We start from the raw sequence: 26,336 nt of genomic DNA, 5'->3' as shown, positions 1-26,336 counted from the left end.
CCAGTTCTCTCAAATACACATTGTGGTGTGGCGTGCAAATAGCTGGAGAAATCAATAAATGTTCCACCAAGGGGACGGTGCTAGGTGGCTTTGGGGAGGTGAAAATTGTATGTGGGTGAAATGATGTGTTGGATAGTGGAAAATGGCACAGTGCCCATGTTGCAATTTGTCCCCCTTTTACCCCCATTTTCATTCTAGCGAGACACCACCACCCAGAAGCAGAGAGAGATAGAAAAGAGCTAAATTCAGGGTAGACAGGACTCACGCATGTTATTTAATGAGGTTCATCTACAAAACACCACCACGATATTTCTATGAACCCCCAATTGTACACCGTTTCTAGTTCTAAAAGCCACCCTCTGTATCTGCTCTGCCTGCACATGTAGATCCACTATTTAAATGAGAGTTACATTTCATATTTGTTCCAATAATTCTCTCTTGCATTCCCTTTACTCACTCGAGCATTGTATGTTCTGTACAATAGTTATTCGGCAATTCACAGAGTCATAACATTATACACACACATATAGTGCATTACAATTTCAGAGATCCATACTACCGTGGGATTATATGGCTAAAATGAGGTTCGTAAAGAAGGAAGAGATGCTATGCAAAGTCAACTGGAATTCACTTCATGTATGTATGTACAGTACATGTGGAATGTGTTAATTAATTTCCAATGCAACCCTCCTCACCCATTCTCCGCATGGAAATATCTTAATTTCTCAAAATCATTCCTAAATTTGCATTATATACTGAAACATCATCCCTCAATCAATTGGACTTGGTTAAAATATTCAAATGTCAATTTTCCACTAAATGCGCATTAATGGAGAGGTCAGCAAAGCATAAAGCGAACGGACACAGTGTGAGTTGAAATTTTCGATAGAGGGATTGACATACCCACCTAAAATGTCCCAGCAACCTTTCACAGATCATGGGTTAAAGGCATGAGAAGGGCAAAGTCAAGCTCATCCATTTAGAGGTGTTTTCTTTCCACCTTTCCCACCTGATCCTTGGGATATTGAATTTTCCTATACACTTCACATAGCGCTACTTGTATACATTCAATCCAGTTATAACGACAGGTTTATATAAGAAGTAGCTATATATAATTGATTTTTCAGAATATCATTTTAATGATTCTATAAATGTTACTAAATGAATTCAATCAAATATTAAATATTATATTTAAGTAAAAAAATATACCCTTAAACCAATCAAAAAGTTAAAATGTAATTTACTATTAATATTCAGTTTAAGAGTTAAAGCTTTCAGTAAATTTTATCTCGTTATGCTTTTCAGAATGTCAAATTTAAGTCTGCAATGTCATTATAATTCGTATGTTTAAAGTCCCTAAAGCTTGTCTCCATGTCATGTATAAATTTTTTAATGTACCTAAATTTTTGACCCCTAACATTTATCATTGGCATCAATTTGGGTAAAAATATAATAATTCTAACTTTAGTCAAATTAAAGAAAAAAGTCATATTATGATGAAAATTCCACGCAATTATTTTAGAAAAAAATAGCTTTGTAACATATGGTGAGCCGGGAATGGTTGTAAAATTTGCTTCCAAAACAATGTGTCTCACGATGACCATCCGCATTTCCATGACCATGGAGCATTTGAGCTTGGCATCAATGGGAAATATTTGCATTTCCCCTTGTTGCACTCTATTCACATTTGCTCCACTCAATTGCAAATATGCGAAACATTTTGAATTTATTCGGACGTGTGAATGATTCAGGACATATAAAGGAGAAGGGAATGTGAATGAATTGAAAATACCTCAACGTATAAAGCTAAACGTACACTATATGCTTCAAGAAGACACAGTGAAACCATGAAATTGACAAATAAATTTTCGTCAGGAGAAATACAAATTTTGCGGAAATGGAGGAGGAGATTGGGTGTATTTCCATTTTCATGTTGTTTCTCCATTTCCCATTCAGCCCACTTTCTCTCCTTCTCTTTCTCCTTTTACAAACCATAATAGGGTGGTTCTTTCGACTTCTCGGTTGCGAATGAGGATCAGAATTTGCATTTTACAGTGGGAATGGGAAGTATATTGTCTCCTTATCGTCCATATAGCATTTCTTCAAATATAAAGCGATACTCTTCCAATCTTGTTTTCTATTTTATATAGATATACATTTTTTTTCCTTGGTAGTATTAGTGGAAGTATACAAACTTTCCGGTGGATGTTCTCTCATACTTTCTCCTACCACAAAATACCTTTTTATGTTATTCTAACTTTCTGTTGCCATACTTTTGCCATTCTCAGGGGACATCTTAGCCACGCTCTCGTTTGCAAATTTCTATAGTACAACCGTTTTCATTGTGCATTGATATGATGCCCTAGATAATAAGGTACGATTCAGAATACGACTTTAGGAATTGCTGACACATTTACGTTTTAAACTACATTGTAAAACGCCATTTTAATCAAATTATAATGTATAGTAGTTAGATCAGTAAAGCAACATGTATGTATATAGATACATAGGTGTAGGGACCGGATAATGTTGAAATAACTTTTAAAATACAATTAGGGATGATTTATCATATTTGATTCATCGTTTGATTAAAGTGTTGTCTTTGAAAGCATGAGTTGTGTTTAGAGAAAAATTTAGTTAAAAAAAAATAAAAAAGCTATTTTATATAAATATTTCATTTTTTTCATATTCATTTGTAAAGCATATTAACAGACAAGGTGGAAATAGAAAATACAAACTCAGTGGTGTTATCTGACGTGGTTGGTTGTGAGCTTTCCATTTGTTAAACTTCCCGGTAAAGACATAATAAATTTATTAACGATTTCCTGTCACAACCGCACATTAGATTTATCTACCGCTGACAAAGTGGCGAGAAAAATCAAGAGGGAGGAAAAGACCCTTGGTTGAAGGGGAAAAACTGATTAACTGGAGTTACCACCAAACTCAACAAATAACATCAAACTTTTCCTACCCTGCAGACAACACGTTCAGAATGGAACAGTTTGTTGGGATGAAGTTATATATACCTGGGGAAAGCAATGGAAAAATGTTCAATGGCAAATTTTCACGAAAATCCCCTCAATATTCAATGGAGTTTAATGTCTATTTATTTAATTAAGCTGTTTATCTTGAGGGTGAATAATTAAAATAGCCCAATTTGTATATACCTTCCAGAAGTGAAACTTTTATCCTTTAGCAAATGCGTTGCTGTGGGATATTTCATTTTGTTGTTTTTTTGTTGTTGCAAATTTTCACTTTATTTCAAGTGCAACTCCCACTGTGTGTGCAATGAGAAAAAAAAAAGAGTGAGAAAGAGTGTAATATAATATATAGTTCTGAGGTTTGGGGTGCTAAAGGTTTACCTGCAGTTCTCTTTTCTATCTCATTGTTAGTGGACGAATTCAGCGTAATCAAGTCCAACAGGAGGGGGTGGAGGCCTTAATTTGATGGTGAATGTGGAAAAAAAAAGTTTTTCCACTCACAGGATTCAACTGGTCAGGACAGGTTAAATTAACAAAATATAGTCTAACTTTGTGCATTTATCTTTTCTCTTGGCAAGCATACAACATGACCAGTCAGTCGAGAGACTCTGCAATTTATGTTTATTCATCTGTTTAGTTTAAAAACTTTCCAAAGAGAACATAATTTAAATAAATTTCACATACATTCATCTCTCACATCCTAATATGTACATATTTGCATAATGCATGTACCTATATTTCTTTCACATACATTCATATTTGGTAAGTAGGAAAAATATGTCTCTGAAATTAAAGTTGTTTCATGTTCCTGCTCTAGGATAGAATTCTATAATTGCAACATACAATCGAATTTCTTAAGGGGGGTCTCTTTTGAGAGCTGGTGAAATAAAATATTTTTATTTTTCTTGGGGTTTTTCTTAAACCTGGTTTTCCAATGTTGGCCACATTTAAAGACTTATTATTGAAGAGTAAGAAAATCACTTTTCGCCATCTTAGGTGCGACACCATCTTGAGATTTTCCTCAAAACACAAAGGTAGGTTTTTATCAGGATCTACTGGATGGATTTTGATGGGGTAAAAAGCAAATGAAAGAGGAAATATCAATGCAGATTTTGATGTACCAGAATTTTGAATTTCCATCCTGGAGCTGAGAAAAGTGGAAAATGTCAAAAACTTGTGAACAAAAGTCACATTTTTCCATTTTTCTTAGCCCCAGAAAGGAAATTCAAAATTCCGCTACATCAAAATCTGCATTGGTATTTCCTCTTCCATTTGCTTTTTACCCCATCAAAATCCATCCAGTAGATCCTGAGAAAAACCTACCTTTGTGTTTTAGGGCAGTTTTGCGGAAAATCACAAGATGGCGTCGCAGCTAAGATGGCGAAAAGTGATTTGCTTACACTTCAATAATTAGGCTTCAAATGTAACCTACATCGGAAAACCATGTTTAAGAAAAACCCCGAAAATTACAACATTAAAAATGATGTAAATTCTAACAATTTTCCCAAGAGACCCCCCTTAACCAAAATTTTCAACAAATTGGCTTCTAATAATTTTTGATCACATTACCGGAAGGTTTGTATAAAGCATTTCTCTAATCTTAATATATAAAGCTGAAAAGTCTGTCTGTTTGTGGCACATGAACTCCTCCTAAACGGCTGGGCCGATTTTGATGAAATTTGGTATGGGGGTAGAGGGGGTCAATACGAGTTGCAAGCGCTATATGGGATTCCGCCCCAACCCCCCTTTATAGCGCCCCCACAGAAAAATCGATTTTTTCCCATTTTCTACCTGTTGAAGGGTCAGATAACGGGATTTTTTTATTTTTAGAATTTCTCGGGGTACCGTATTATTCATCCCCCCTATTAATATACGCCCCCCTTTTATAGCTTAAAATGGTGATTGCTCACACGTGATTGGGGGCTCGGGTTGACTAGTATATAATAATTATATTTATTATATCTATAAGTTTGAATATTGTATACTTATACATATTTTTGATTTTAAACTTTATCCAGAAGCTTTCATTTTATATGCCTTTTTAGCTGTGATTTTTCTTACTCAAAGGAATAAAACGTACATGTGTACCATGCTATATAGAAAGTGGGGATTTTCTCTTTAAATTTCAACTTCATCGCACACCTCTGTTGCAAGTCCGCAAATTTGTGACGTGCACGTAGCTTATAATGGCAAGAACGGGGCAGGTACAATAGGTAGAATTGCATCAGTCACAATCATTCGCACAATTCCCCCCTCACATCTCATTCCGTAAACGCGTACGAATTCCAAGTTTTCATCTCATCACCCGCAAACATTAATTAAAATTCATACAGTCATGATACACTAGTCGGATAGGAAGGTAGGTATCTAACACTACATTCACTACAAACACACTACCTACACATTTTATATGCTTGGTCGTTTATGCCACACTCTTGTAATTTGCATAGTTTCTTCACCTAAAATCATCTCTTTCCGCAATGCACTAGGGGATGAAGTCTCTTAGAAAATTTTCACCACGATATGAGCAAAACGTCTCTACTGCATATGGTGGTCAACAAATTGAATCATTTTGTGTAATATTTAGAGCGTGACAGGCAATTTATTTTACTCTACGTGTATTGGTCTTTGAGCCTAAGCTATTTGTTATGGGAAAATTTCCGTAGCACATTGCAGAGCTTAATATGTTATATATGTTGTATTCTTCAGTCAGGGTATCTTATATATGGGTTTTATGTAAAGTAATACAGTTGCTGCAGCAAGAGAAATTTTTCTTAAATCTATATTTTCATTTTAATCATGTCTTATTTATTATTTAAATATCATTGTCAAAATAATTATGTATAGGTATAACATTATGTATAATTTTTCATTCATAAATGCCGTTAACACATCACTCCTACTTATTACCGACACTACACTCAAGTTCTGAAACCTCATTGTGTATGGAGGGGAGAAACTTAGACTCCTCATCAATATCAGAATCACATTTCTTCGTTAGGCAACACCCACATTTGGTGAAAGTCAAGCTCCAACCAGGACTCCATCAGCCTAGGCACAACATTACGCTTTAATGCAGTACAAATAGAGACGTCGTATTCCTTGAGTAATTAAATCCCCCAAAATTCCGTCCATTAGCAAGTGTAATTTCCTCTTGCTGTCGGTGTGTTTACCCCAATACTCGAAAATAAATTACATGTCGATGATGGGAAGGCTCACAAAGAATATGAAGATGGGGTGAGAGAAATTCACTCTTGAATAAGAAAACAAATATTTCCCTGTCAACAAATCGATTTCATGCATTTTATTTAACTTCGTTCTTCGTAGGTAAACGAAAATTCCCAATGACTTGGTTTTTCTCTGCAATACAAACATAGAAAAACATTTTTACTCTATTTGGAAAAAAAGAGTGCGCGAGAATATGTATTTTGGCTCAATTGGAAGATTTAAAGTGTTATAGGAAAACAGCTAAAAGGGGATATTCATTTTCCAGGTTTTCTTTTATTTTAAATGTATATTTGATAGAATTAAAAAAGTATTTTATTTAATTAATGTCGATCTTGTAACTTGTAAGTTTCTATAATTAAAAAAAATCAAAATTCCTTTTCTTGAATCGTTTCGCCTTATCGTCATGGTACGTAAAAGTTAGAAGAAAGGTTTTGAGCTGAGTTTTATCCAAAAAGTCGTATAAGATCTGGATGTGATGTGTTAGGCAAACTAAGAACATACCAAAGAAGTTTAGGCCTTGAAAACTCCAACTTGTAGCTTTTGTGGTTTATTCATACATACATACATACATATAACTACTACATTAGTTCAATAATAATTTTCAATATAACTTCTATTATGTACATATGTACATATTCCCCATACAGAAGACGTGAAGAATCGAGAAATACTATACAATAATCTATTCATATTTTCTTCGGCTAAGAAATGCAATATTTTGCAAATGACATGAATTGAATAGCTTTATGAATATGTCGTTGACTTCTAAAGAAAACTCTTTCCAAAGATTTTGGTACTAAAAAACGGTTTGAATTTTTTTTTAAATCTTGGGCAATTTTCTCCAATAAAATTGTAATACCTTTACTTGAATTGTCGTTCTATAAAATTAGAAAATATAAATTACACTATGTAATATTAATTAATTCCTAGGAAAATATTGTATGTCAATTTGAAATGTCCTTTTTGACCTCACCTAAACTAAAAAAAATGGTTCAACAACTAATTTACAGCTCCCGTCAAAAACAGAAACATATTTTTTGTGCACGCGTAATTTTCGATATTTTAATCTATTTTGATAAACCGACTTTATATCACGATAGCTTTTATTCTACGTACATTGCACTGTGAAGCTTTTAGCTCTTTGTACATAGTTTTTGTTTAGTATGTACTTGTACATCGACTTAAAAAAAAAAATACTAAATAAATTCACTCAATGAGTAGCCAAAAGGGTAAAAGGTTTTTGCCATAACTCGATGCAGATTCCACTGAATATTTGAAAACATTCAAAACCTACCAACAATAACACACTAGGAGAATTTTCCTTCGTAGGAATGTGTATACGACGAAAGTACTGAGAGTAACGGAAAGAGTGTGGCATAAAAGTTGGACTGCAACAATAGTTTCTCAATTTTGTGTGCGGAAACTTCCCAGCGACCGGCCGACAAACTTTTCCTCAAGATGTTGTTCATTTAAAGTTTCCCCTCTTTTTGTAGTTTAAGTATATTGTAAATTTCGTGAGCTTCCATCACTATTCCTGTTGGAGTGTGGGTGTGGAAATGTGTAACTCAATATGGGAAATCATAAATTCGCTCACTCAGACCAAATTGAAAAGAACTCTTAATAACAAAACACTATATGTATGTTACGTATAAATACATAGGATCATAAAATATGTATATTACCCTTAAAAAAAAAGCTCCACTAGACCGCAGAGTTTCTTTCTTCACACAGGAGTAAATATAAAAAAAAATCAGAGAAATTTCCATTTGTTTATTCCACTATTTTAATCAAAATTCACGAAAAGTTAGTTGAAAACTTTTTAACTGCTTATTCAGTTAGTGAATTTATTTATTTTTCAAGAGCTTTCCTCACAAACTTCCTTATTTCTTTTCACAACTGCAAAAGCTTTCAACTTTAATAGGTAACTTTTATTTCTTACATATACATACACATAGGTATATATATACACGATACTTACATACATTATTGTGCAATATCTTTAAGTAGTTACTTTTCCCACTCACTTTTAGTCGGAGGTCTTATAAGAGGAATTGTTTGTATGAGAAGAAAATTCAAGGTACCACAAGGCGTCCAGATGATGGAAAAGGTTAGGAATGTTTATGATATGTGTACAATACCTGGTCAAAGGTTAGAGTAGTCGATATTAGGGTAAAAGCAGGATTCTGCTAAAGTTGAAAATTATTTAATAAAGTTTTGCGCTTCTCCATAAAGGAAGAATATAATCAAAGTGAGTAAATATATGCACAAGAGCTTGATTTTGAGCGAATGTTTCGGTAGCAGACTGTTGAATCAATAAATCATATTTTCTTCGAAAACAGCTTTTCTTTTTCCATTGAGGTAATTTAATTATTTTTTAAATGTCATGGAAAATATTTTGTAGAATTTAGTGTGGTTTGAATTCATCGAACAAGCACTTATGCACATGTTCAAATATTGGATTTCAATCAGTAATATTCAAATAAGCAGCAATGTCCACCCAATTCATAATACTGTAATGCCGCGTAATTTTGTAAACATTTATCTGTGCTCTCATGTTAGCCTTCTAGTTACATATAAACTGATCACAACGTACTGATTGAGTTTATCGTGTCCTTTCATAATATCCTACAGTACAATCACAAAATGATGATGTGATAAAACAATCACTTCTGCAATCAAATCCAAAATTAGGCAGGTACCATGATTAAAAAATGTTAAAGTGGGAGTATTCAGTCATTACCTACATTTTTTTTCCATTTTTGCATACTTAATTGATATGCTCATGTATATACAAAAGAATATTGTTAAAATAAGCCTTTTTATCTAATACGATGTAAAACAATTTGTTAACTCCCACGGCTTGAAATTCACTTAACATGTTTAATGAGATGCAGAATAACAGAGTGGAGAAATTATGAGAAAAAAATGTAAACACCTTAGGATATTATAGAAGAACAAGACGAGAAACTCACCCTGGGGAAGCATAAAAAAGCCAAATGGTACATATAGTCAGATTTGTACTTCGTCGAAAACTGTGGATATTTTTCGCAGCATGATTTCTGAGCTTATACAATTCACACACACGAAGAGCTTTTTCTGCGAAAGAATGGTTCAGGGACTTTGGAAGCAAAACCCTTGAGGGCGAGTCTCATTATAATATACCTTCTTCCATGCCTCCTATATACCCTCTCCATTTTTGCTTTATTATACACTCTTCAATATGAATTTCGCATTTTTCTCCCCCTCAAACATTATATAGCAAATGATGTGTCGCCCACTGATGAGAGACGGTGAGCTTAAAGACGCATAAATGAATGGGGATGGTATGTAGGGGAGGGACGAGGTGGGATTGTCTGTGAGATGTAGGAGAAAGTGAGTCTACGATGCGTTGCATCTTATCTGAAATTAAATCTCAAATTCGCATTATGAGATACGGCAGGTGTGAAATGAAGTTGTTAAATATGCATATTCAAATTACAACACATAAATTATAAATAAATCACGATAAAAATTGCCATTCAGCGTTCTTTCTTCTAACAGAAGCAAAATATACTTTTTTCCGTAGCATGTAAGTTTCCCCGTGCAACTCATTATATCATATTTAGAGCGATATAATAGGAAAAAAAATGCGAGGAATATATTTTTTATCATTTTCAAAACATAGCTGTTCTATCGAAGTTTGAATGATTTACTTATGGATGATACTGTTGTAAAATGTCGTGAATTAATTCATTTAGTATTCACTTTAAATTGATACTCCAATAAATTTATCTGCCCTGATATAGGTACATCACTATTCTGGTTATTTCTTATATGACAAACATTGACTATCAAGTTGTAGCCAAAGGTACCATTTATAAGTGCTTCTCATTCATTTCATTTTGATCACAGAATTAGTACATATTGAGAGCAATAAAGCTAACTTGCGGGCATGTATTGGCTGAAATTAAAAGGGGAGGAGAGGGTGGGGGGTTGAATGTTTCATAATGAAGAATGTGATATTTGTGGATTAACCATCAGACAAGATTTGATATGAAGTAGAAAGAAAAGGAATAAATGTATCAAAGGACACATTAAGAGACAGGAACATTAAAAATTTCTAGACTACAACACAAATGTTCCATAACAGCGATATCAGCTACATACATTATGTATATAATTACTTGATATGTATTTTGCCTTTTGTGCAAACATATACCAACTAATCTAATAAATTGCTTATAAATCTCAAAGTTAAATGTCTGCTAAAAATTAAATCATTATGCAATGCAAATGTAAATATGCAAATTTTGTAAATAAAAATTTTCTTATTCCCTCTTTTTTTTTATTTTTAAGGATAAAATCATTTTTATGAAATGGGCGGGTGCTAATAAATTTGCCATTTCCATTTGGATATGTTTGTTTATGTTTAAACTTCGTAAACACAACTCATATGGTAAAATAACTACGCGAATATTATTATGCATACCTCCTATATGTTGTACATATATAGCGAAATTTGTGTATGTATATAATATTTCAAGCAAAGTGATTTTTATTACAAATTATGTATGCATACAATATGTACGTACAATGCTATAGGAAGCATATGTATCTATGCTAGTCAGTGAACTGTAAAGTTCATTTCAATTTTAATTATCCACATAGTGCCATAAGAAAAGTAATGTCTGTAATTATTTTTATTTTTCTCTCGTAAAAAAAAGGAGTCACGAGAGCGCAAAAACTTAGAAGAAACAATTCGAAATACAGTTTCATTGGGACAGTTGAAGAGGAATATATGTAGTTAAATAACATATACTTCCCACTAAGGATTTCCATGCTATGAGTTGAAAGGTGAGAGAAACCAAGGACTGCGGTGTCTCTGTCATGTGGAAAGCGTGGAAAGTGGGGAAATCCTTCCAATATGGCTTTCCAATGAATCGTACACATGCGGTAAGGAAAAAGCATAGAAATGCGAAAACATAAATTCAGTTGCACAAAACTCTCCGCAACGTAAAGTTGTGTTACGTACCACTCTTGTTTGTGTGTAAGGTGAACGCGGGAATTTCGTCGGAAGTTCGCTGTGGTGTACGATGGTTGGGCTAAATTAAACATTGACAAATATTTGAATGACTGCGTGTGAAATTGACATGAAAAAGAATTTCGATAAATATTTAAGTTTCGCCTTTTCGCACACCAAAGAAAGTTTACTGCGCGCAAAATTGGCGGGAAAATTTATGTGAGTCTCGACGAATGAGTGAAAAAAGCCCCCAAGAAGTTTATTCAAATTCAACTTTAGCCCTGTGTATGTGCAAATTGTCGTGATGAAAATTTAATGATTTCATTTTCCTTTCTACCTCACGCCTTTGTTGCGTTGTCTGTGGCGAGCATGATTTTTGAGTGAAGAAAGGAATGATAAAAAGTGAGGGATGTTAGGGGAGAGAGAAAAATTGAATCATTTCGGGGAAATTTGTAAACTCTTCCCTAGCGAATTGTACTTTGGGGGTATGAGTGGAAAAGTAACAAAAAGAACATTTACAGATGGGAGTTGGGTGGTAGCGCAGTGGTAGGCAAAAGTACGTCTCCCCGTTCGGTCGTCAAATAAATCGCCCAGAGTGTCACATGTGGAGTAATCCCCGAGATTCGCATCCCTCAATAGGGGTATTTTTAGCACCAGACTCAATTGTGTCAAATAGAAAGAATCTCTGCTATCGCAAGTCCTTCAATCTTTTTCTCTCCATCTTCTCGGAGTTTTTCCATCTCTCTAACTGCTAAGCGAATAAAATTTGTTTGACTCAAAGAATACCAGAAAAGTAAACCATTCGACAAGTCATTTCTCTTTCCACATAAATATCTATATAAAAAAGTCCGAAAGATCCTTCAAAATAGATTTAAGTCTGAGATTTGTGGATGAGAACTTTCTTCATTCTTACAATCCTACTCCAATTTTTTTGTGTCATTCAGTATGACTCCCGGAGAATCTGATACAATACTTGGGTGCTCTATTAAAAGTCCAGAAAAAAGTCACACAATATAAATCCCGCATCGATGGAGAAGATCAAGTAAGTTTTGTCCTGGGCGGAGATGCTGTTCGGAAGTAAACTTCCACAGGGGGTTTGTCCATGATTGAAAAAGGCAAAGGGGTTGGGAGTGTGAGAATTTCACTTGTGGCGGAAGAGAATGGAAAACTTTGCGTTGTAGTTGCAACAGCAGTGGTGGCCAGACTCGCTTCTGTGTCTGTTGTTGGGACAAAAAAAGGGAGAAGAAATGCCGCAAGGCATTAAATCAGTGTTAAAAGTTTGTCCATTTGGAGAGCTATGTATGTATTATGTGCAAGAAGTTTTCGTGTACTTCCTACCCTCTGTGAAACTATCTTTATTTTCTGGTCTATCCATATTGAGAAACAATTAAAACCACAAAAAAAATGTTGTTATAGACTCTTGTAAAGTTGTTGTACTCTCATGATACAATCACTAAATATTAAATAATATTTTTATACTTTATTTTCACTGAACTTTGCAACACTTCCACATTTTAAAATAATTTTAATTTATCATTAAGTATTTATCATTATGTAGAACAAAATACATAAATATTCTATTTTCGGATTAGCAGAACAATTTCACAAAATCTATTTTGTGAAAATAATTCTAATTGTTATTCAATTTAAGCACAACTGTGAATTGAATAAAATGGTAACCACACTTTCACTAACATTAGCTTTTGAAATGTTTCACGCAAAGTTTTCGTTCTCAAACTTTGAACTTGGACCAAAGTTGAATTTAAAATAAGTGACGTGGAATCTTTTTTTCCATGATTAACACAAAATTCTTCTTACTCCAACACTGTTTCCAAAACCCCTACGCTAAAAATCTTACGGATTTTTCGTCCAGAGTGAGAAAATACTTTTTCCACCCTCGTTATCAACTTGCGAATTTTCATGGAGCATTAAAGTTTTTCACCATCGTTGAAGGGGGTGTGAGGTGTGAGAAATGAAAGCTCTGTGCAAGGATGGCAAAAAAATTAACTTTTCACATTAATTGAATTACCATTGGAGGACACTCCTCCTATACTTAAACTCCAAAAAAGTCGTGGGAAGGAAAAAAGCGGTGAGAATGGGCACATCAAGTGGGTGAAAAATTTAAGGGCTGTTGTGGGAGAGAAAGTGAAGGGAAAGAAAGTAATGAGGAGACCCCTGGTACTTTGTTTTCTCTTTCAGCGCGCGACTCAGCTTTTAATTCCCATTTGGTCACCATTAATACCCCTAGTGCGGCAATTTCCCATACCCCGCACAAGTGGAAAATCGTCTCACGAGATTGCCTAATGTCATATTTATTTAGGTCGGCGGTAAAGTGTGGTTTTTCCCCACTCACGGGATCATCAAAAAGACGACAAGGCGGATGCCGGAGAAATTTCTAATTGAATTGCGTATTTAGAGGGCGTCTGCCAAAATGGACTTTTCGAGTGATGATCTTCTGGCTGGTGAACCGAGGGGGAAAAACAGTGGATACAGTGAAAATATTTTATGAAGTTTTCCAAAACATAATTCCTGACATTAAAATTAATTTATTATTCACAACGGACAAACAGTGAAAATCTCTCGGGTCCCTTGTGCCACTATGAGGGAGTGAAGAACTCGGAAAATAGGTGTAACGTTTTCCCATTTATAAGAGTTCGCAGAAGAGGAAATACGCCATTGGTGGAAATATTAAAAATTTAAAGACCGGCTGGAGCTAAAATGAATTTAATTTTTGTCATTCTCAGCTTATGTGGATACTACTTTCAAGGTAATTAATGCCTATATATTCTCATGTAAACAACTTTTAGATTTAATTCTACATTTTTTCTTTATTCATGTTTGCTTAAAATAGTACGAAATCTAAAATATAATGTAGCTCTGAATTTTTCATTTTCCTACTCTTTTTTTTTTATATATCGTATTTTTTTAAAATATTTTTCAACTATGAATTGAAAACTAAATATTATGTAAAAATACATTAAAAGCATTGCAAAAAATGTTTATATTAATTGATTAAAAAATGTCTCATGGAGACATAAAAATAGGGAACGATTCACATGAACCAATAGTATTTGTATAAATGTATTTTATTCCTACAGACAAAATTTTATTTCATGCATTCGAAAACTTCCAGTATTATTGCTGTTTTGCGAATGGAATTTTTAACTTAAACTGGAGAATAATTCTCACTAACGAAGCTGCGATTTAATTCAATTGGCAATTCGATTATATAAGGGTATTCGGAAGAATTTCTTTCATAATTTGAAATTTTAAACATTATATTGACGATTGTTGTCATAAAGTCTGGTATTATTATAATAAAAGTGACCGTGTATGATATAAAAAAAGCTGTACCACTTTTGAAAAATTAGAGATAGGTATCATAGGTTGATATATAGTGAAAATCTATTAATAAAACAATAATTAGTACCTACTAATTTTGTTTATAAAAATAAATTTTTCATTTTTTTCAAAACTGTTATATAGCTCATCATAAAAGTTGTTTATACATTCTTTCGATAATAACGACAATCCTATAAAATGATGACGTCATGAGATGAGAAATTCATCCATGTGTCTACTTATACACAACCATAGTGAGAAGAGAGAGTATATGAGAGCTTGAGCAGATGGTGGTCGTCCTGCAGGACGCTACTATATGCAAATTGCTCTGACAACGACATCCTATAAAATCCTTAGATTACAACATTTAGAGACAAAACGCTCCAAATACACATCGACAGAGCCCATTAGCAAGTAATGCAGCTTCTCTCGACTTTGCTGGCAATTCAGACCTCATTCTCACTTAGGTTACCCAAGTCACTGAAATGTTTCATGCAAATATCTATGAAATTTTCACTTACCGTCCATAAATAATTAACAATGGGGAAAACAGGGCTACTTCTTAGATTTTGAAATAATTTTTTTAATGCATCTCAAGTCTCTTTAATTTAGTCAGTTAATTACTGACTTTGTCAATCATTTTAATTTTAAAATAATTTGTTAATGATGTTTCGATTTTTTTAATCATTTCATCTTTTTTTAATTATTTATTCTTAAAATTGCCAAATCCGAAACTTATAGGTAATTTTGTCTTCATTGTATTGATAAATTAATATTCTCATAGGATAGGAACATGAAGTGTAAGATACCTATTTTCAAATCTGCATTAAATTAATGTAACGACCTCCCCATATTGATGCATCACAATTCTATTAGATTTTGCATATCATGTATGTATGTAAGCTTAATGTTATATGCATGTTCTACCAAACGTGTATGTTTATATAGCATGGTCACGAAAACGCGGATTACGCTTAACGATTTATATAATGAAACATTGAAATGGGTATCATATTATGCTAACTACTACCTAATCGTTTACTTATCTTTTACCGATAAAAAAATCTTCTCAACCTATATAATGCTAAAAATTCAATATATAAGAAATTACAAGAGATTAAATTTTTTGTAAATGTTCTTCTTTTTAGTGATTGAAACACTAAAGCTTGTGAAGGTCACAATTCCCAGTTACAAGCTTCGTGGGGAGAATGTGGTTCTTGAGTGTCAATTTGAGCTGCAGGAGGTGACAAGACGACATCCTAGCCATCACTTTCACGACTACGATGATGAAAATGCGGACGATGGGGGCAGAGAGACGCTCTATTCAGTAAAATGGTACAAAGACAACGAGGAGTTCTATCGATTTGTCCCGCGGGCGAATCCTCCACAGCATAGTTACAAAGTTGATGGCATCAGAGTTGCTGTGAGTCATCATTATTCCAATTCCGCATGAGGCTCTAATCAAGATTTTTGCAATGATTTCAGTCGCTATGCCACCTTTTCTATAGAGTTTTTTTTTTGGATAAGGCCCCAGTAGTTCAAAAAATAATGAAATTTCTCCCTCAAGCCTCGGATATAATGCTGAGAAATATCCCGGACATTTCTTACTTTTGATATTAGATATCTCCTTCTAATTGGATTACGGCTTTTAAATTATTTAGTTGTCCTTAAAAAATAAGTAATAATTAAAATATTCAGAGGGTAATATTACTCAGACGCTATATTAATTAATACCACCGATAAATTGGTTTTTAATTAAGTACCTACATAAATACATATTATAGTCTTTTTTTTCAAATATATAATGGTTTTTCAATTTTATAGCATAGGGAGCATAGGTAATATAATTATGTGACAGTGAGATACATTTAAAAAATCACTTAAAATGACAGGGAATAAAAGCTCAGGGAGAGCTTACGCTTTTACATGTCAATTCGTGAGTTTTTTTCAATTTACAAAAAAAAGGAACGAAAGGAAAAAGAAACGAAATGAGTGTCTTCTTTCATGTCTGTCTGAAATGACAATAAAATTGATCTTCTTGTTGCAAGAGTTCTTTGAACGAAAGTGGGTGGACAGAATAGGCGGGAAACGTGTCTGAATTTGGGGGTTTGTCTTTCAGGGTGATCGGGCACCCTTATCGCCTCCCCAGGACTTGTGTATACAATATCCAATGCCACAGAGATAAGAATTAATGACCGTTTTTATCAACATGCCGCCAGCATGAGCACTCGAACAGCAGCCGTGTCTCGCTTCGCAACGTGAATATCAAATCTTCCGGGCTGTACAGATGCGAGGTGAGCGGAGAGGCACCCAACTTCTCATCTGTTCAGGGGGAAGGATACATGGAAATTGTGTGTAAGTATTCGTTCATGGTGAAAAATGATCCAGGGGTGTGGGCAGAAAATCCACACGAATTTGCGGGAGCAAAGGCGCGCTCACACAATAGATGAATATAATAATAGAAAATTACACCATTTCGTGTCGGACGGAATTTGTAAACTCATTTAATATTTTTTCAAACCACTCTCATACTGCGTTTCCCTATGGCGTGACACATTGAATTAAAATTTAATGACCACAATAAAAGTATTTAATTTGATTGATGAGAGTCCGGATACAAATTCACATTTCTCTTTCACATAAACATTTCACAAATTTTTCATACCCCTCTGGGGAGAATTCACCCTCTTTTGCTTTTTTTTCTCCAAAAAATTAGCTATTTTCTATCATTGTCTCCTGTCAGGAGGGGGCCACATGAACCACAGGGGCTCAAGTGAAAATGACAACATGATTTGTTGTATACCTACATTATGTTGAGTTTTTGTTGCATTTTTTATGAAATTTAAAGAAGATTCCAAGTTCGTGATGTTACGCAGTCTCTGTAGAAAAGGGTTAAGTTGCCTAAAATGATCTCAAGTGTGTATTCAAAGGAATTGTATGCATTCATAAATTCTCAAACTGTCCTCAAGTATGCGACTATTATTATGATCTACTTCAAGAGCTTTGAAGCATATCCTTTTAGTGACATTACATATTGAGTTTTATGGTGGCACACTTGTTGCAGCAAAGGTTTATTAAAAATGTTGGATTTAAATATTAAAAACTATAATATTAAAAATTAATATATTCTTATTGAAGATTAACAAAATTATCGAAGATCATAAAACATCTCGGTAGTAAAGCGATAGTAGGAATGTGACTACTACTCAAATATAGCATTTAATTGGAACAAACAATGGTACAAATACTATACAATAATGATGTATAAAGTAGAGGTCATGTTGAATACCTTCTTCTGAGAGAATTAATTTAGCGCTCAATTAACTGCACAGACGATTACTTGCAGAGAAGTGCAAAGCCAATCAATATTGAAAGTTCTCTTGTAGAATTTATACATAGGCACCATAGGCATTTAACAACGATTAAGGGAAAGAACTTGTCTGTCGCACGAAATCACACCAAAAATAGTACAATCAAGAAATAATTGAAAGAAATGAGAATTTTCGCATGCAAACAATGTTTGTTATGACTGTAAAGTGAATAAGTTCATTCGCACCATTGCACAACATAGGTACATAGTACGATCATTATGTACACATATTATATCCTGATATACCCTGCACCATATAAGACTAAAGACTTAATGTTGGCAAACAACTTTGCCATTGGAGCAGCGGGTTTTTCAGCAAAATGTCTAGGTACATTTTTTTTGGTAGCCGCATTACACGAACAAAAGGAGAGATTTAGTGCAGAATATATTTGTGATATTTCATCCAGTATATTAAATTATAATGTGCATATACAGTGCACAGAGTTTATGGCTATGTCCATTTTTGATTTATGGCGTTAAATGATTTCAAAATTGTTTTGTTTTGGATTAAAATTTAATTCATGCTTAGCATAAAACCAGCAATCATTTAAATATTTTTAGATTCTCCTATACATTCTGAAATCTCTTATTGAAATCAAATGTTAATACCTCAAATGTTTTATAAGTGCTATGTGTTGTTTAACTATTATTAGGTTTTGTTGGAAATAGGACAAGAAATATTTATCAAACATTCAAGCTTTTTTTTAAATTCTTTTTAAACACCAAAGAAAACGATTCGTACACTAATCTCCGGCAAGAATGCAGAGCTTTTCCGCAAAACTAGCTGCACAAAAGTTGGAAATTTTTGGTTGCGAATTCTTTCATTCTCAGAGAATGTCTCGATAAATCCCCATAATTGCTTCAAAGTAGCAAAGAGTGCGAGGTGGGCTACGAGGCTACCTCTTATATACTGTTTAACTCAGAGGAAGGGAAACTGCACACAAAAGAGCTCTTAGAGACCCGGAGGCAATTATGGAGGAGGAATTGTGCGCCTCCAACGAGAATCACAGCAGCGAGAATTTATTTGTCAAGAAAACTGCTCCTTCACCGAGTGTGACAAAGGACCAGGAAAACTCTGGGAAGGAGAGCAACTACAAGTGGTTTTTTAATTGCTTCGTCGCACTTGGGAGGATTCCTTAATTATTTTAAAATTCTCCACCCGCACACATTCGCTAGTAAAAGTTGCAAGACTGCCAGATTCTTCTACGTCCTGGAAATTTCCTGTACATTCTTATGTGTGTCCCTCGAGCATTCTACTCCAACGCCTTCACAACAAATAGATACAGAAAACCGGAATTTTTATATTAAATTCCTTACCAGACGAAACTTAGAGAACACCAAAGAAATTTGTCTATCTTCCCAAAGGAATTGGCTGTATAAAATAGATAGATTTTAGATTTTTATTCTCTCAAACCTACAAAATTAAAGTTAAAATTAAATCAAACAATCATCCCATAGATTTTTTTGCATTGTATCCAATTATTTTCTTTAATGTATATAACTTGATACTAAAAACAATACTTGAGAGTATAATGATTTTAAAAAATCAAGATATGATGTCTTAAGGTGTTTAAAACTTTTGACTATTCAAAAAAATTCAAGCACGTTTTCGAAATATACCCAAAAACATTTTTTTTTATAAGATATAATTTCAGAAAATTTTAGATTTAAAAAAACACGATTAAAAGTTCTTAGCCTGTAGACGTGATCAAACTGATTTTTTTAAAACTTCATAAAAGTTCAAAAACATGTATTATGTGTAGTTTCAATTTTTTTTTTAAATTTGGAATGGATTTTATCTCAATAGATTATGTGGATTATAATAAAACTTTGAAATCTTTGAGTGAGAACTATAAAAAAAAAGTATAATTCTATGAACCACAATGAGATTTGCTGTGAAAGTTTCATACAGTCATGTAGATGCAACAAAAAGGCGTAGAATGTGAGGTGAAGATATCTGGAAAAATCGCTCTAGAGAGGAAGTAATTATTTTTGCATTTTCCACCCCTCAGGCTGAGCGAAAAGTTCCAAGTGAAATTATCGCGCCGCAGTACAATGAAGTTTAATATTTTTCAGTTGCACCTTTGGGAACTTAAAAAAGAGCAACGCAGATGAATTATTAATTTCGATTCTAGTGCACTCATGGAGAGGTAACTTTCCTGCGCTTGACTTGCGAGACATTTTCTCGTTCTGCATGTTTCAAACTTTTCCTCCCTATTTCAACGCTCCCACACCAGGTTTCGGGAAGGAAATTTCTTTTTTTTTATTTTTCATTCAACTTCTACCACCAACATAAGAAATGTAGGATTATCGTGGTAACCCTTTTCGAGGAGACTTTTATGCAAAGTATTATGTCTGCAGTATAGGATCATCACAATGTGTGCAATTTTAAAACTTTTGCAAATTCCTAATGCACACCGAGGATAAATTTTCAATTCACTGTCCATTTGGTTTCGATGCTTTTATATAAAAAAAAAATCAATTTTGAGAGGTCGATGATCTGTCCACATAACGAAAATGTGGTTACGTGCATAAATTGGAAATGCACACTATTTAAATGAAAATTTAGAATTGTCTTGTCATCGAAAAAGACAGAAAATAATCATTTTATATAAGTCTGGGAAATTATAGGTATAGGCGATATAGGCCAGGAAACACGCTATTAAATAATTTAAAGAGAAAAACCAAGTACATAACTCTATTGTTCTTCTTTTTTATATTTGAAGACTTACCTAGAGATGGACCTCACATATCAGGCGATGACAGACCCTACGAGATTGGTGAATACCTCAATTTTACATGTACCTCTGGAAAGTCCCATCCGGCCTCTGTTCTGCAATGGTACATCAATGATGAGCCCGTAAGTCAATATATAATAAGCCCATTTGCAATATAATTTGTATTTTGTTCAACTCCCAAAAGATTTGATACTGTTTCGTTATATAGAGTAAAACAATAAAGTCAACTCCTTGGAGATTTTGCAACAGAGAACATAATTTCCAATTTGAAATGGGTTTCCCCTTGCCGTGTGCGTGTAATCTTGAATGTGTGGCAACATTATGGAAGAAAATGGCGCGAAAATGTCATTTGCATATTTATTTGCTTTTCATACAAACACTATATACATACATACTTATATGGATCTAGGTTTGGGGTTCGCTGAGTGGGAAAATTTCAATGGTTAGGGGGTTTCTCTTTACGATGATAGAATTGGAATTGGCGATGAGTTTAAGTACTGATTTATTCGAGTGTTTCTCCTGGTATTGATTGAGATACCAAACAGAGCGAAGCAAAACTAATTCTTCAAACCACCCATACCAAATTAAAATGCTTCTCATAGAATATTTAATGCAAAACGAATGAGATAGATAATGAATATTTTAGAGACATTCCTCGTGTATCAGGCTTCTTGTACACCAATCCCATTGCCTAAAGGATGACGTGGAAAATTTATATTAACAAAGAGATGTGAAAATCATTAAATAGATAACATGTAAATTTAATTGATCACATTAGTCCAATCAATGAATATTAAGGCTCACAATGTTGTATGAATGTAAAACATAGCATCACGCTCCTTATTCAGAAACCACCCCCTTTTCTATCGCCAGTTCTGCTTTTACCGAATTTTCGTACAAATTTAATATCAATGAAAAATAATACAAAATTTCATTTTTTTCGAATTATTTTGCCATATTTTATGTGATTTATTACAATTCTCTTTTTTTATCAAAATAAAAAGAAAAAAAAAACTATTGAAAAATTTTTTCAGAGTAAATGGAATTAAAACCTTGAGAAAAAGTGCGACTATCCCTAGTAAGATAAAGAAAAAAAATATTCATGAAGAACAGCAAAAGAATTCATTTATGTTGAGTCTTGAAAAAAAAAGATACAGAAATTTTATTTAAATATGTAATAGATGACATAAGAAAATTTCATCAAATTGGTCCCCCTAAAGTGCTACATTTTTTCCACTTTTTCTTACAATTCTAGGTACATCATACATAATGTAGTATCATTTGAAAACTTCGCTTTCTTCATCAAATTAGTAGTGTGACAGTCGAATGTTTTCTCGACCATGGGATGGGTAGGTTGAGCAAGCACCCATAGCACCAATAATTGAAAATTCTACTTATATTTAATGTGATGTATAACCCATACAATCCTTCTTCTCGAAAATGTCGATGCTGAATTTGTAAAGAGCATCCTTCTTGTCACACCCCATTCTACACTTGGTTTTGTGGTAGTTTGAGGAGTAGAAGAAGAAAGGTTAGCATACTCAACTCATGTAAGCAATTATAAATGTTTTCACATGACGCTATACAGCCCTATTGATTTTCAGTAGGTATACAATATGTACTACTACATACATACATATATGGAATTCATCCTCTAAGTCTGGACCTCTTGGAAAGCTCTCAATTGTGTGTCGCAGGATCAGCAACTTCCGGGTATTGTGGGGTTTCACCCCAGCTTTTCAAGCTACGGGGCACATACAACACAGCACCGAAATCCCATCTTCTTGCCTTGCAGGAGCGTCTCTCATGTTTCCAGTGATAAAGTACAATCGAATGGCAATTTCTAATCTCGAGGATAATCTCAAACGACTCTAGAGGACACAAAGCCCCACTTCAATGGGAATCCATTATTGTGTGTTTTGTGAGATATCAAATTGTGCGTTATCGCCTCCCCACACAAACCCACGCGCTTTTTTGGGCCCCTGCTGCTCACCATTTATTGGCAACCCCGTGCCATTGCATGCTCTTGGCGTATTAAATCCCCGCGAGAGGGATACTTCCACATGACCCCTCCGACAAGGACGGAGAGAAGCACAAGGAAAATGGAGTATGGTCAGTGGGGTTGGAAGTTTAGTGTGGGCAATGCGACAGTTATTTCCTCGATCGTAAATCAACGGGCAAATTGGGTAGCACCAGGCAAAGTGGGGGCAATTCGAAGAGGGACAACACTTCTCCCGAGAAGATTCCACAGTGTGTGTTTCACCTTTCCCATTTTCGTCTTCTGTTTTCTCTCCATGAATGACACTGACAAGATTTCCATTAGAGAAAAGAAATTATTATTGTTGGAAAGTGCCATGTTTCCTTCGTGAGCATTTCTCACGCCACACAATCATCACAAAAAATGTCTCTAGCAAATATTATGAAAGTATTATATATTTTATTTATTTATGAGTATATTTCTCATTTATTCTGACATTCTGAAAAATTAAAGAAAATGCTATATAGCAGAGAATTTTACTTTCATGAGAATTAGGTTTTTAGAAATTAAAAAGTACAAAATCGGATCAGCATTATGCTTTAATTTGGCAAAACATAATTTTTGTAAACTGTTCGCCTACATAAAGTATGTAGCAATATACAAAAACCTTATTTCTTGTTAGCCAAAAGAAAATGATGATCAAGTTACAAAATTCTATTCATTACTACAAAAGTATGTGAATTTTTGTTAAAAAAATATTATGGTAAAATTAGGATAAATGTCGATATAAAAAAATAACTAAGAATATCGTGACACAGAACAATAAATAAAATAAAAACAATAGCATATAAATTCAAACCTATACTTTAAGACGTCCAAGACAAATATTTTCTCATATTTTGTGGAATTTCAGCCATGAAAAACATGGCGTATTCTTAGGAACACAACTTGATATGTTTATTTAATATACCCAACTCTTCTTCTTAGTTGTACACATAGGAGCTGATGGAGAAAAGTGGCTCAATTGCAGGTAAAAGATGCTGCACAAACTGATTAATGGTAGATGTGACTCTTTGCATCTCGAACACACCGAAAGCACATCGCGCCAAAAGTGTTTTCCACGTGAGACCTTAGGAGACTTTTGGATATACTGTGCAAATCTAAAATGTCACGTCACATTACTCAAGTGACGCGAATTGATAAACGAGCACGCGATCGTCTACTGCAGAAATTTTCATTGACATTTTCACCTGCAAATACAACTAGGAAAGGTGGACCCAGAAGAGCGCAATGTTCCATTCCTACGGGAGCTTCTATGTGGGTGATTGACGATGGAGAGAGGCGTGCACAGAGTTGGATTTTGTACGAATTTTCCACCTCAAACTCCCTGGGGCACCCATTCAATTAACACTTTTCCGCTCTGCATGAGCTTTTCTTTCCATGGCATTTCCCATGAAGAAAATTCTCGCTAAATGGGGAGTGTTCAAAATGGGATTCGGATCTGTTTGCAAAGATAAATGATTTCATTGTATACACCACTCTGAGTTATTCACTGCGATTACGGGGCCTCTCGCGAATTCCAATTGTTGGTAGTGTCACAAAACAAGTGTCGAAATCTGCAATATTTCATTTAAATTAATCTATACACGGAAGCCAAGCATGCATGCGCGATTAATCGAGTGACGAGAAAAATTGAAAAAGCTCTCCCTACCCATATAGCGTGTAAAATTCAGCAAAAGGTTATTATGCATGGAGAGCTTTATCATAAAAACTTTTATATATAAACTTGAATTGAAAAAAAATAGTTTTTCAATCCATTAAGATATATGTACATTATGTAGATGATTCCCTTCTAGTGAAGTGTTACTAAAATAGTACAAACGTAGAATATGAGATAATTATCCCCCCCCTGCTATATAAGTAAGTAAATGTGGTAAGATAAGATTATAGTTTCGATCTTTCCACTTTTCATCCGCAGGTGGTGAACCCAGACTCATTGATTCATTATCCACCACAGCATCACGTACATGGGCTCATCACGAGTCGCCTGGGGCTCAATTTGCAACTCGAGGGACGCCACTTCCGGCATACGGGTGCCCTTGTACTTCGATGTGTCGCCAACATTCTACCCCACGCAGCTCTTGATACAGAAATAGATCTCGAAAGTGTCGTGCAGCGTTGGCAACCCCTCATGGAGAATCGGGAAGCTCTCTTTCTCGGTAAGTCACTTTAAACTTACAAATTTACTCTCTCTCGAAAACGAAAGCTCAAGAGAAGCTTACCAATAGTTTATCTTTTTTTTATAAATTGAAGTATTTTAATAAGGCCCTGATGGCATAAAAAACGTCGAGCATTTTGAAAATGGGAAAAATCACAGCTTAGCAAAAAAATAAATTACTTACAGCAACTTAAAGTGTTGTAGGGACTTTCAGAATACAATCTTAGTTAAACAATCCAGTTAAAGTAGCGAAAGTAGGTCATAACGAGAATTACCTCTCGTTGACAACTAATACAATGTAAAAGTGTTTCGTAGAATAGTTTTCGTATTTTGAACAAATTTTAATACGATGTATAAGAAAGGAACATACAGTAGAAGTCCACATTAACGAACAATCGGATGTACTACTCTCACGCATTATTTTTAATATGCGAGAGGAGTATATCCGATTGTTCGTTGATGTGGACTTCTACTGTAATACCTACTGAATTCTCAGAAAAGTAAATAAAGAGAATTAACTTAATATAATATAATAAAAACAAAATAAGTAGTTATAAGTTACATAAGTATATTCATACAACATTAATTACTATATTTTCTATTCAAATATGCACACGAGAATTTATTTTATTTCTGCCGCCTTTCAGTTCGAAGTTCTTCAGAAAACCATGTGGTGAATGTCGCAATTCTCGGATTAATATTCTTGCGTCAAGTATTCACCCTTTTCATTCATTTAAAAGAAATGTTGCTGCAACATCGCATATAAGCATATTAAAAGTGATGCAGCCCAGATGGAGGAGAGCTCATAATCGTGTAAAATATTACATTGTACGAAATAGATAATAAATTATAAAATTTCTCTAATTACTCTCCCCTTTGCGTCTCATTCCCGCAAACTGGCACCGTTTACACTGTTGCTCATTTACTTCACGTAATTCTGGCACAGCAGTGAGAAAATTGCGTATCGGAAGTCGGAAGTAAGGGTAAGTTGTGTAAAAACATATGAGAAAGTTTGGCCCATAAATAAACAGTAAATAACTTTACCTATTTGATCAACACTAACAATCGACCTTCCTGCCTGTAACCTCATAAATTGTCGCTATTGTTTTACCTTCAAACATTATTTTCCCCGCCCAATGAGCGGAAGTTCCCATCTGGAATCTCTCTCTGTGGTTTCCAACTGTGAGTGTATATGTATCAAATCGTCAAAATCACTTTATTTATCTTTAGCATTTTAGAATAGCTCGAATAGAGTAAATGTCGAAAATACAAACATTTCTAAATATTTAAACATATACATAAATAACATTTGGGGGGGATCTATTTCTATTTAGCAAGGAATATTTTCAACATTGGGATTCTCTTCATACAGACACATTCATTAAAATTTCATGCGATGTAGCGTTTTTACCCCTGAACTTTTTGTCATTCACTTGTCATTGGATATTTTGAATTTGTTTTATGTTTATATTTATGTATATT

At 34.1% G+C, this 26,336-nt stretch overlaps 4 protein-coding genes across 7 annotated transcripts in view; all 4 read left to right on the top strand.

The window, feature by feature from the left end:
- The window catches only part of LOC129786110 (replication factor C subunit 4), a 635,780-nt gene that overhangs the window by 400,043 nt on the left and 209,401 nt on the right, over positions 1-26,336 (top strand). The window lies entirely within an intron of this gene.
- The window catches only part of LOC129785980 (extended synaptotagmin-2), a 633,447-nt gene that overhangs the window by 397,710 nt on the left and 209,401 nt on the right, over positions 1-26,336 (top strand). The window lies entirely within an intron of this gene.
- LOC129785995 (protein kinase C-like) overlaps positions 1-26,336 on the top strand; it is a 501,513-nt gene that overhangs the window by 265,776 nt on the left and 209,401 nt on the right. The window lies entirely within an intron of this gene.
- On the top strand, positions 11,201-25,721 carry LOC129786130 (uncharacterized). Of its 2 annotated transcripts, none has more exons than XM_055820964.1 (7): positions 11,201-11,427; positions 13,529-13,975; positions 15,699-15,973; positions 16,770-16,905; positions 20,647-20,780; positions 24,615-24,855; positions 25,502-25,721. In XM_055820964.1, the coding sequence occupies exons 2-7, from the start codon at positions 13,927-13,929 to the stop codon at positions 25,618-25,620; spliced, it is 954 nt and encodes a 317-aa protein (XP_055676939.1). In that variant the 5' UTR covers positions 11,201-11,427; positions 13,529-13,926; the 3' UTR covers positions 25,621-25,721. The 2 variants fall into 2 exon arrangements, with proteins under 2 accessions (XP_055676939.1, XP_055676938.1); XM_055820963.1 differs by having other exon boundaries at positions 11,201-11,493.

The sequence above is a fragment of the Lutzomyia longipalpis genome, chromosome 1 (assembly GCF_024334085.1).
Source record: "Lutzomyia longipalpis isolate SR_M1_2022 chromosome 1, ASM2433408v1".
Taxonomy (NCBI): Eukaryota; Metazoa; Arthropoda; class Insecta; order Diptera; family Psychodidae; genus Lutzomyia; species Lutzomyia longipalpis.
This window is presented reverse-complemented; position numbering and strand designations above follow the sequence as displayed.

Coding starts and splice junctions, on each gene's coding strand:
- LOC129786130 (XM_055820964.1), top strand. CDS start 13,927: ATGAATTTAATTTTTGTCATTCTCAGCTTATGTGGATACTACTTTCAA. Junction 13,976..15,698: donor ATGTGGATACTACTTTCAAG/GTAATTAATGCC, acceptor TCTTCTTTTTAG/TGATTGAAACACTAAAGCTT. Junction 24,856..25,501: donor TCGGGAAGCTCTCTTTCTCG/GTAAGTCACTTT, acceptor GCCGCCTTTCAG/TTCGAAGTTCTTCAGAAAAC.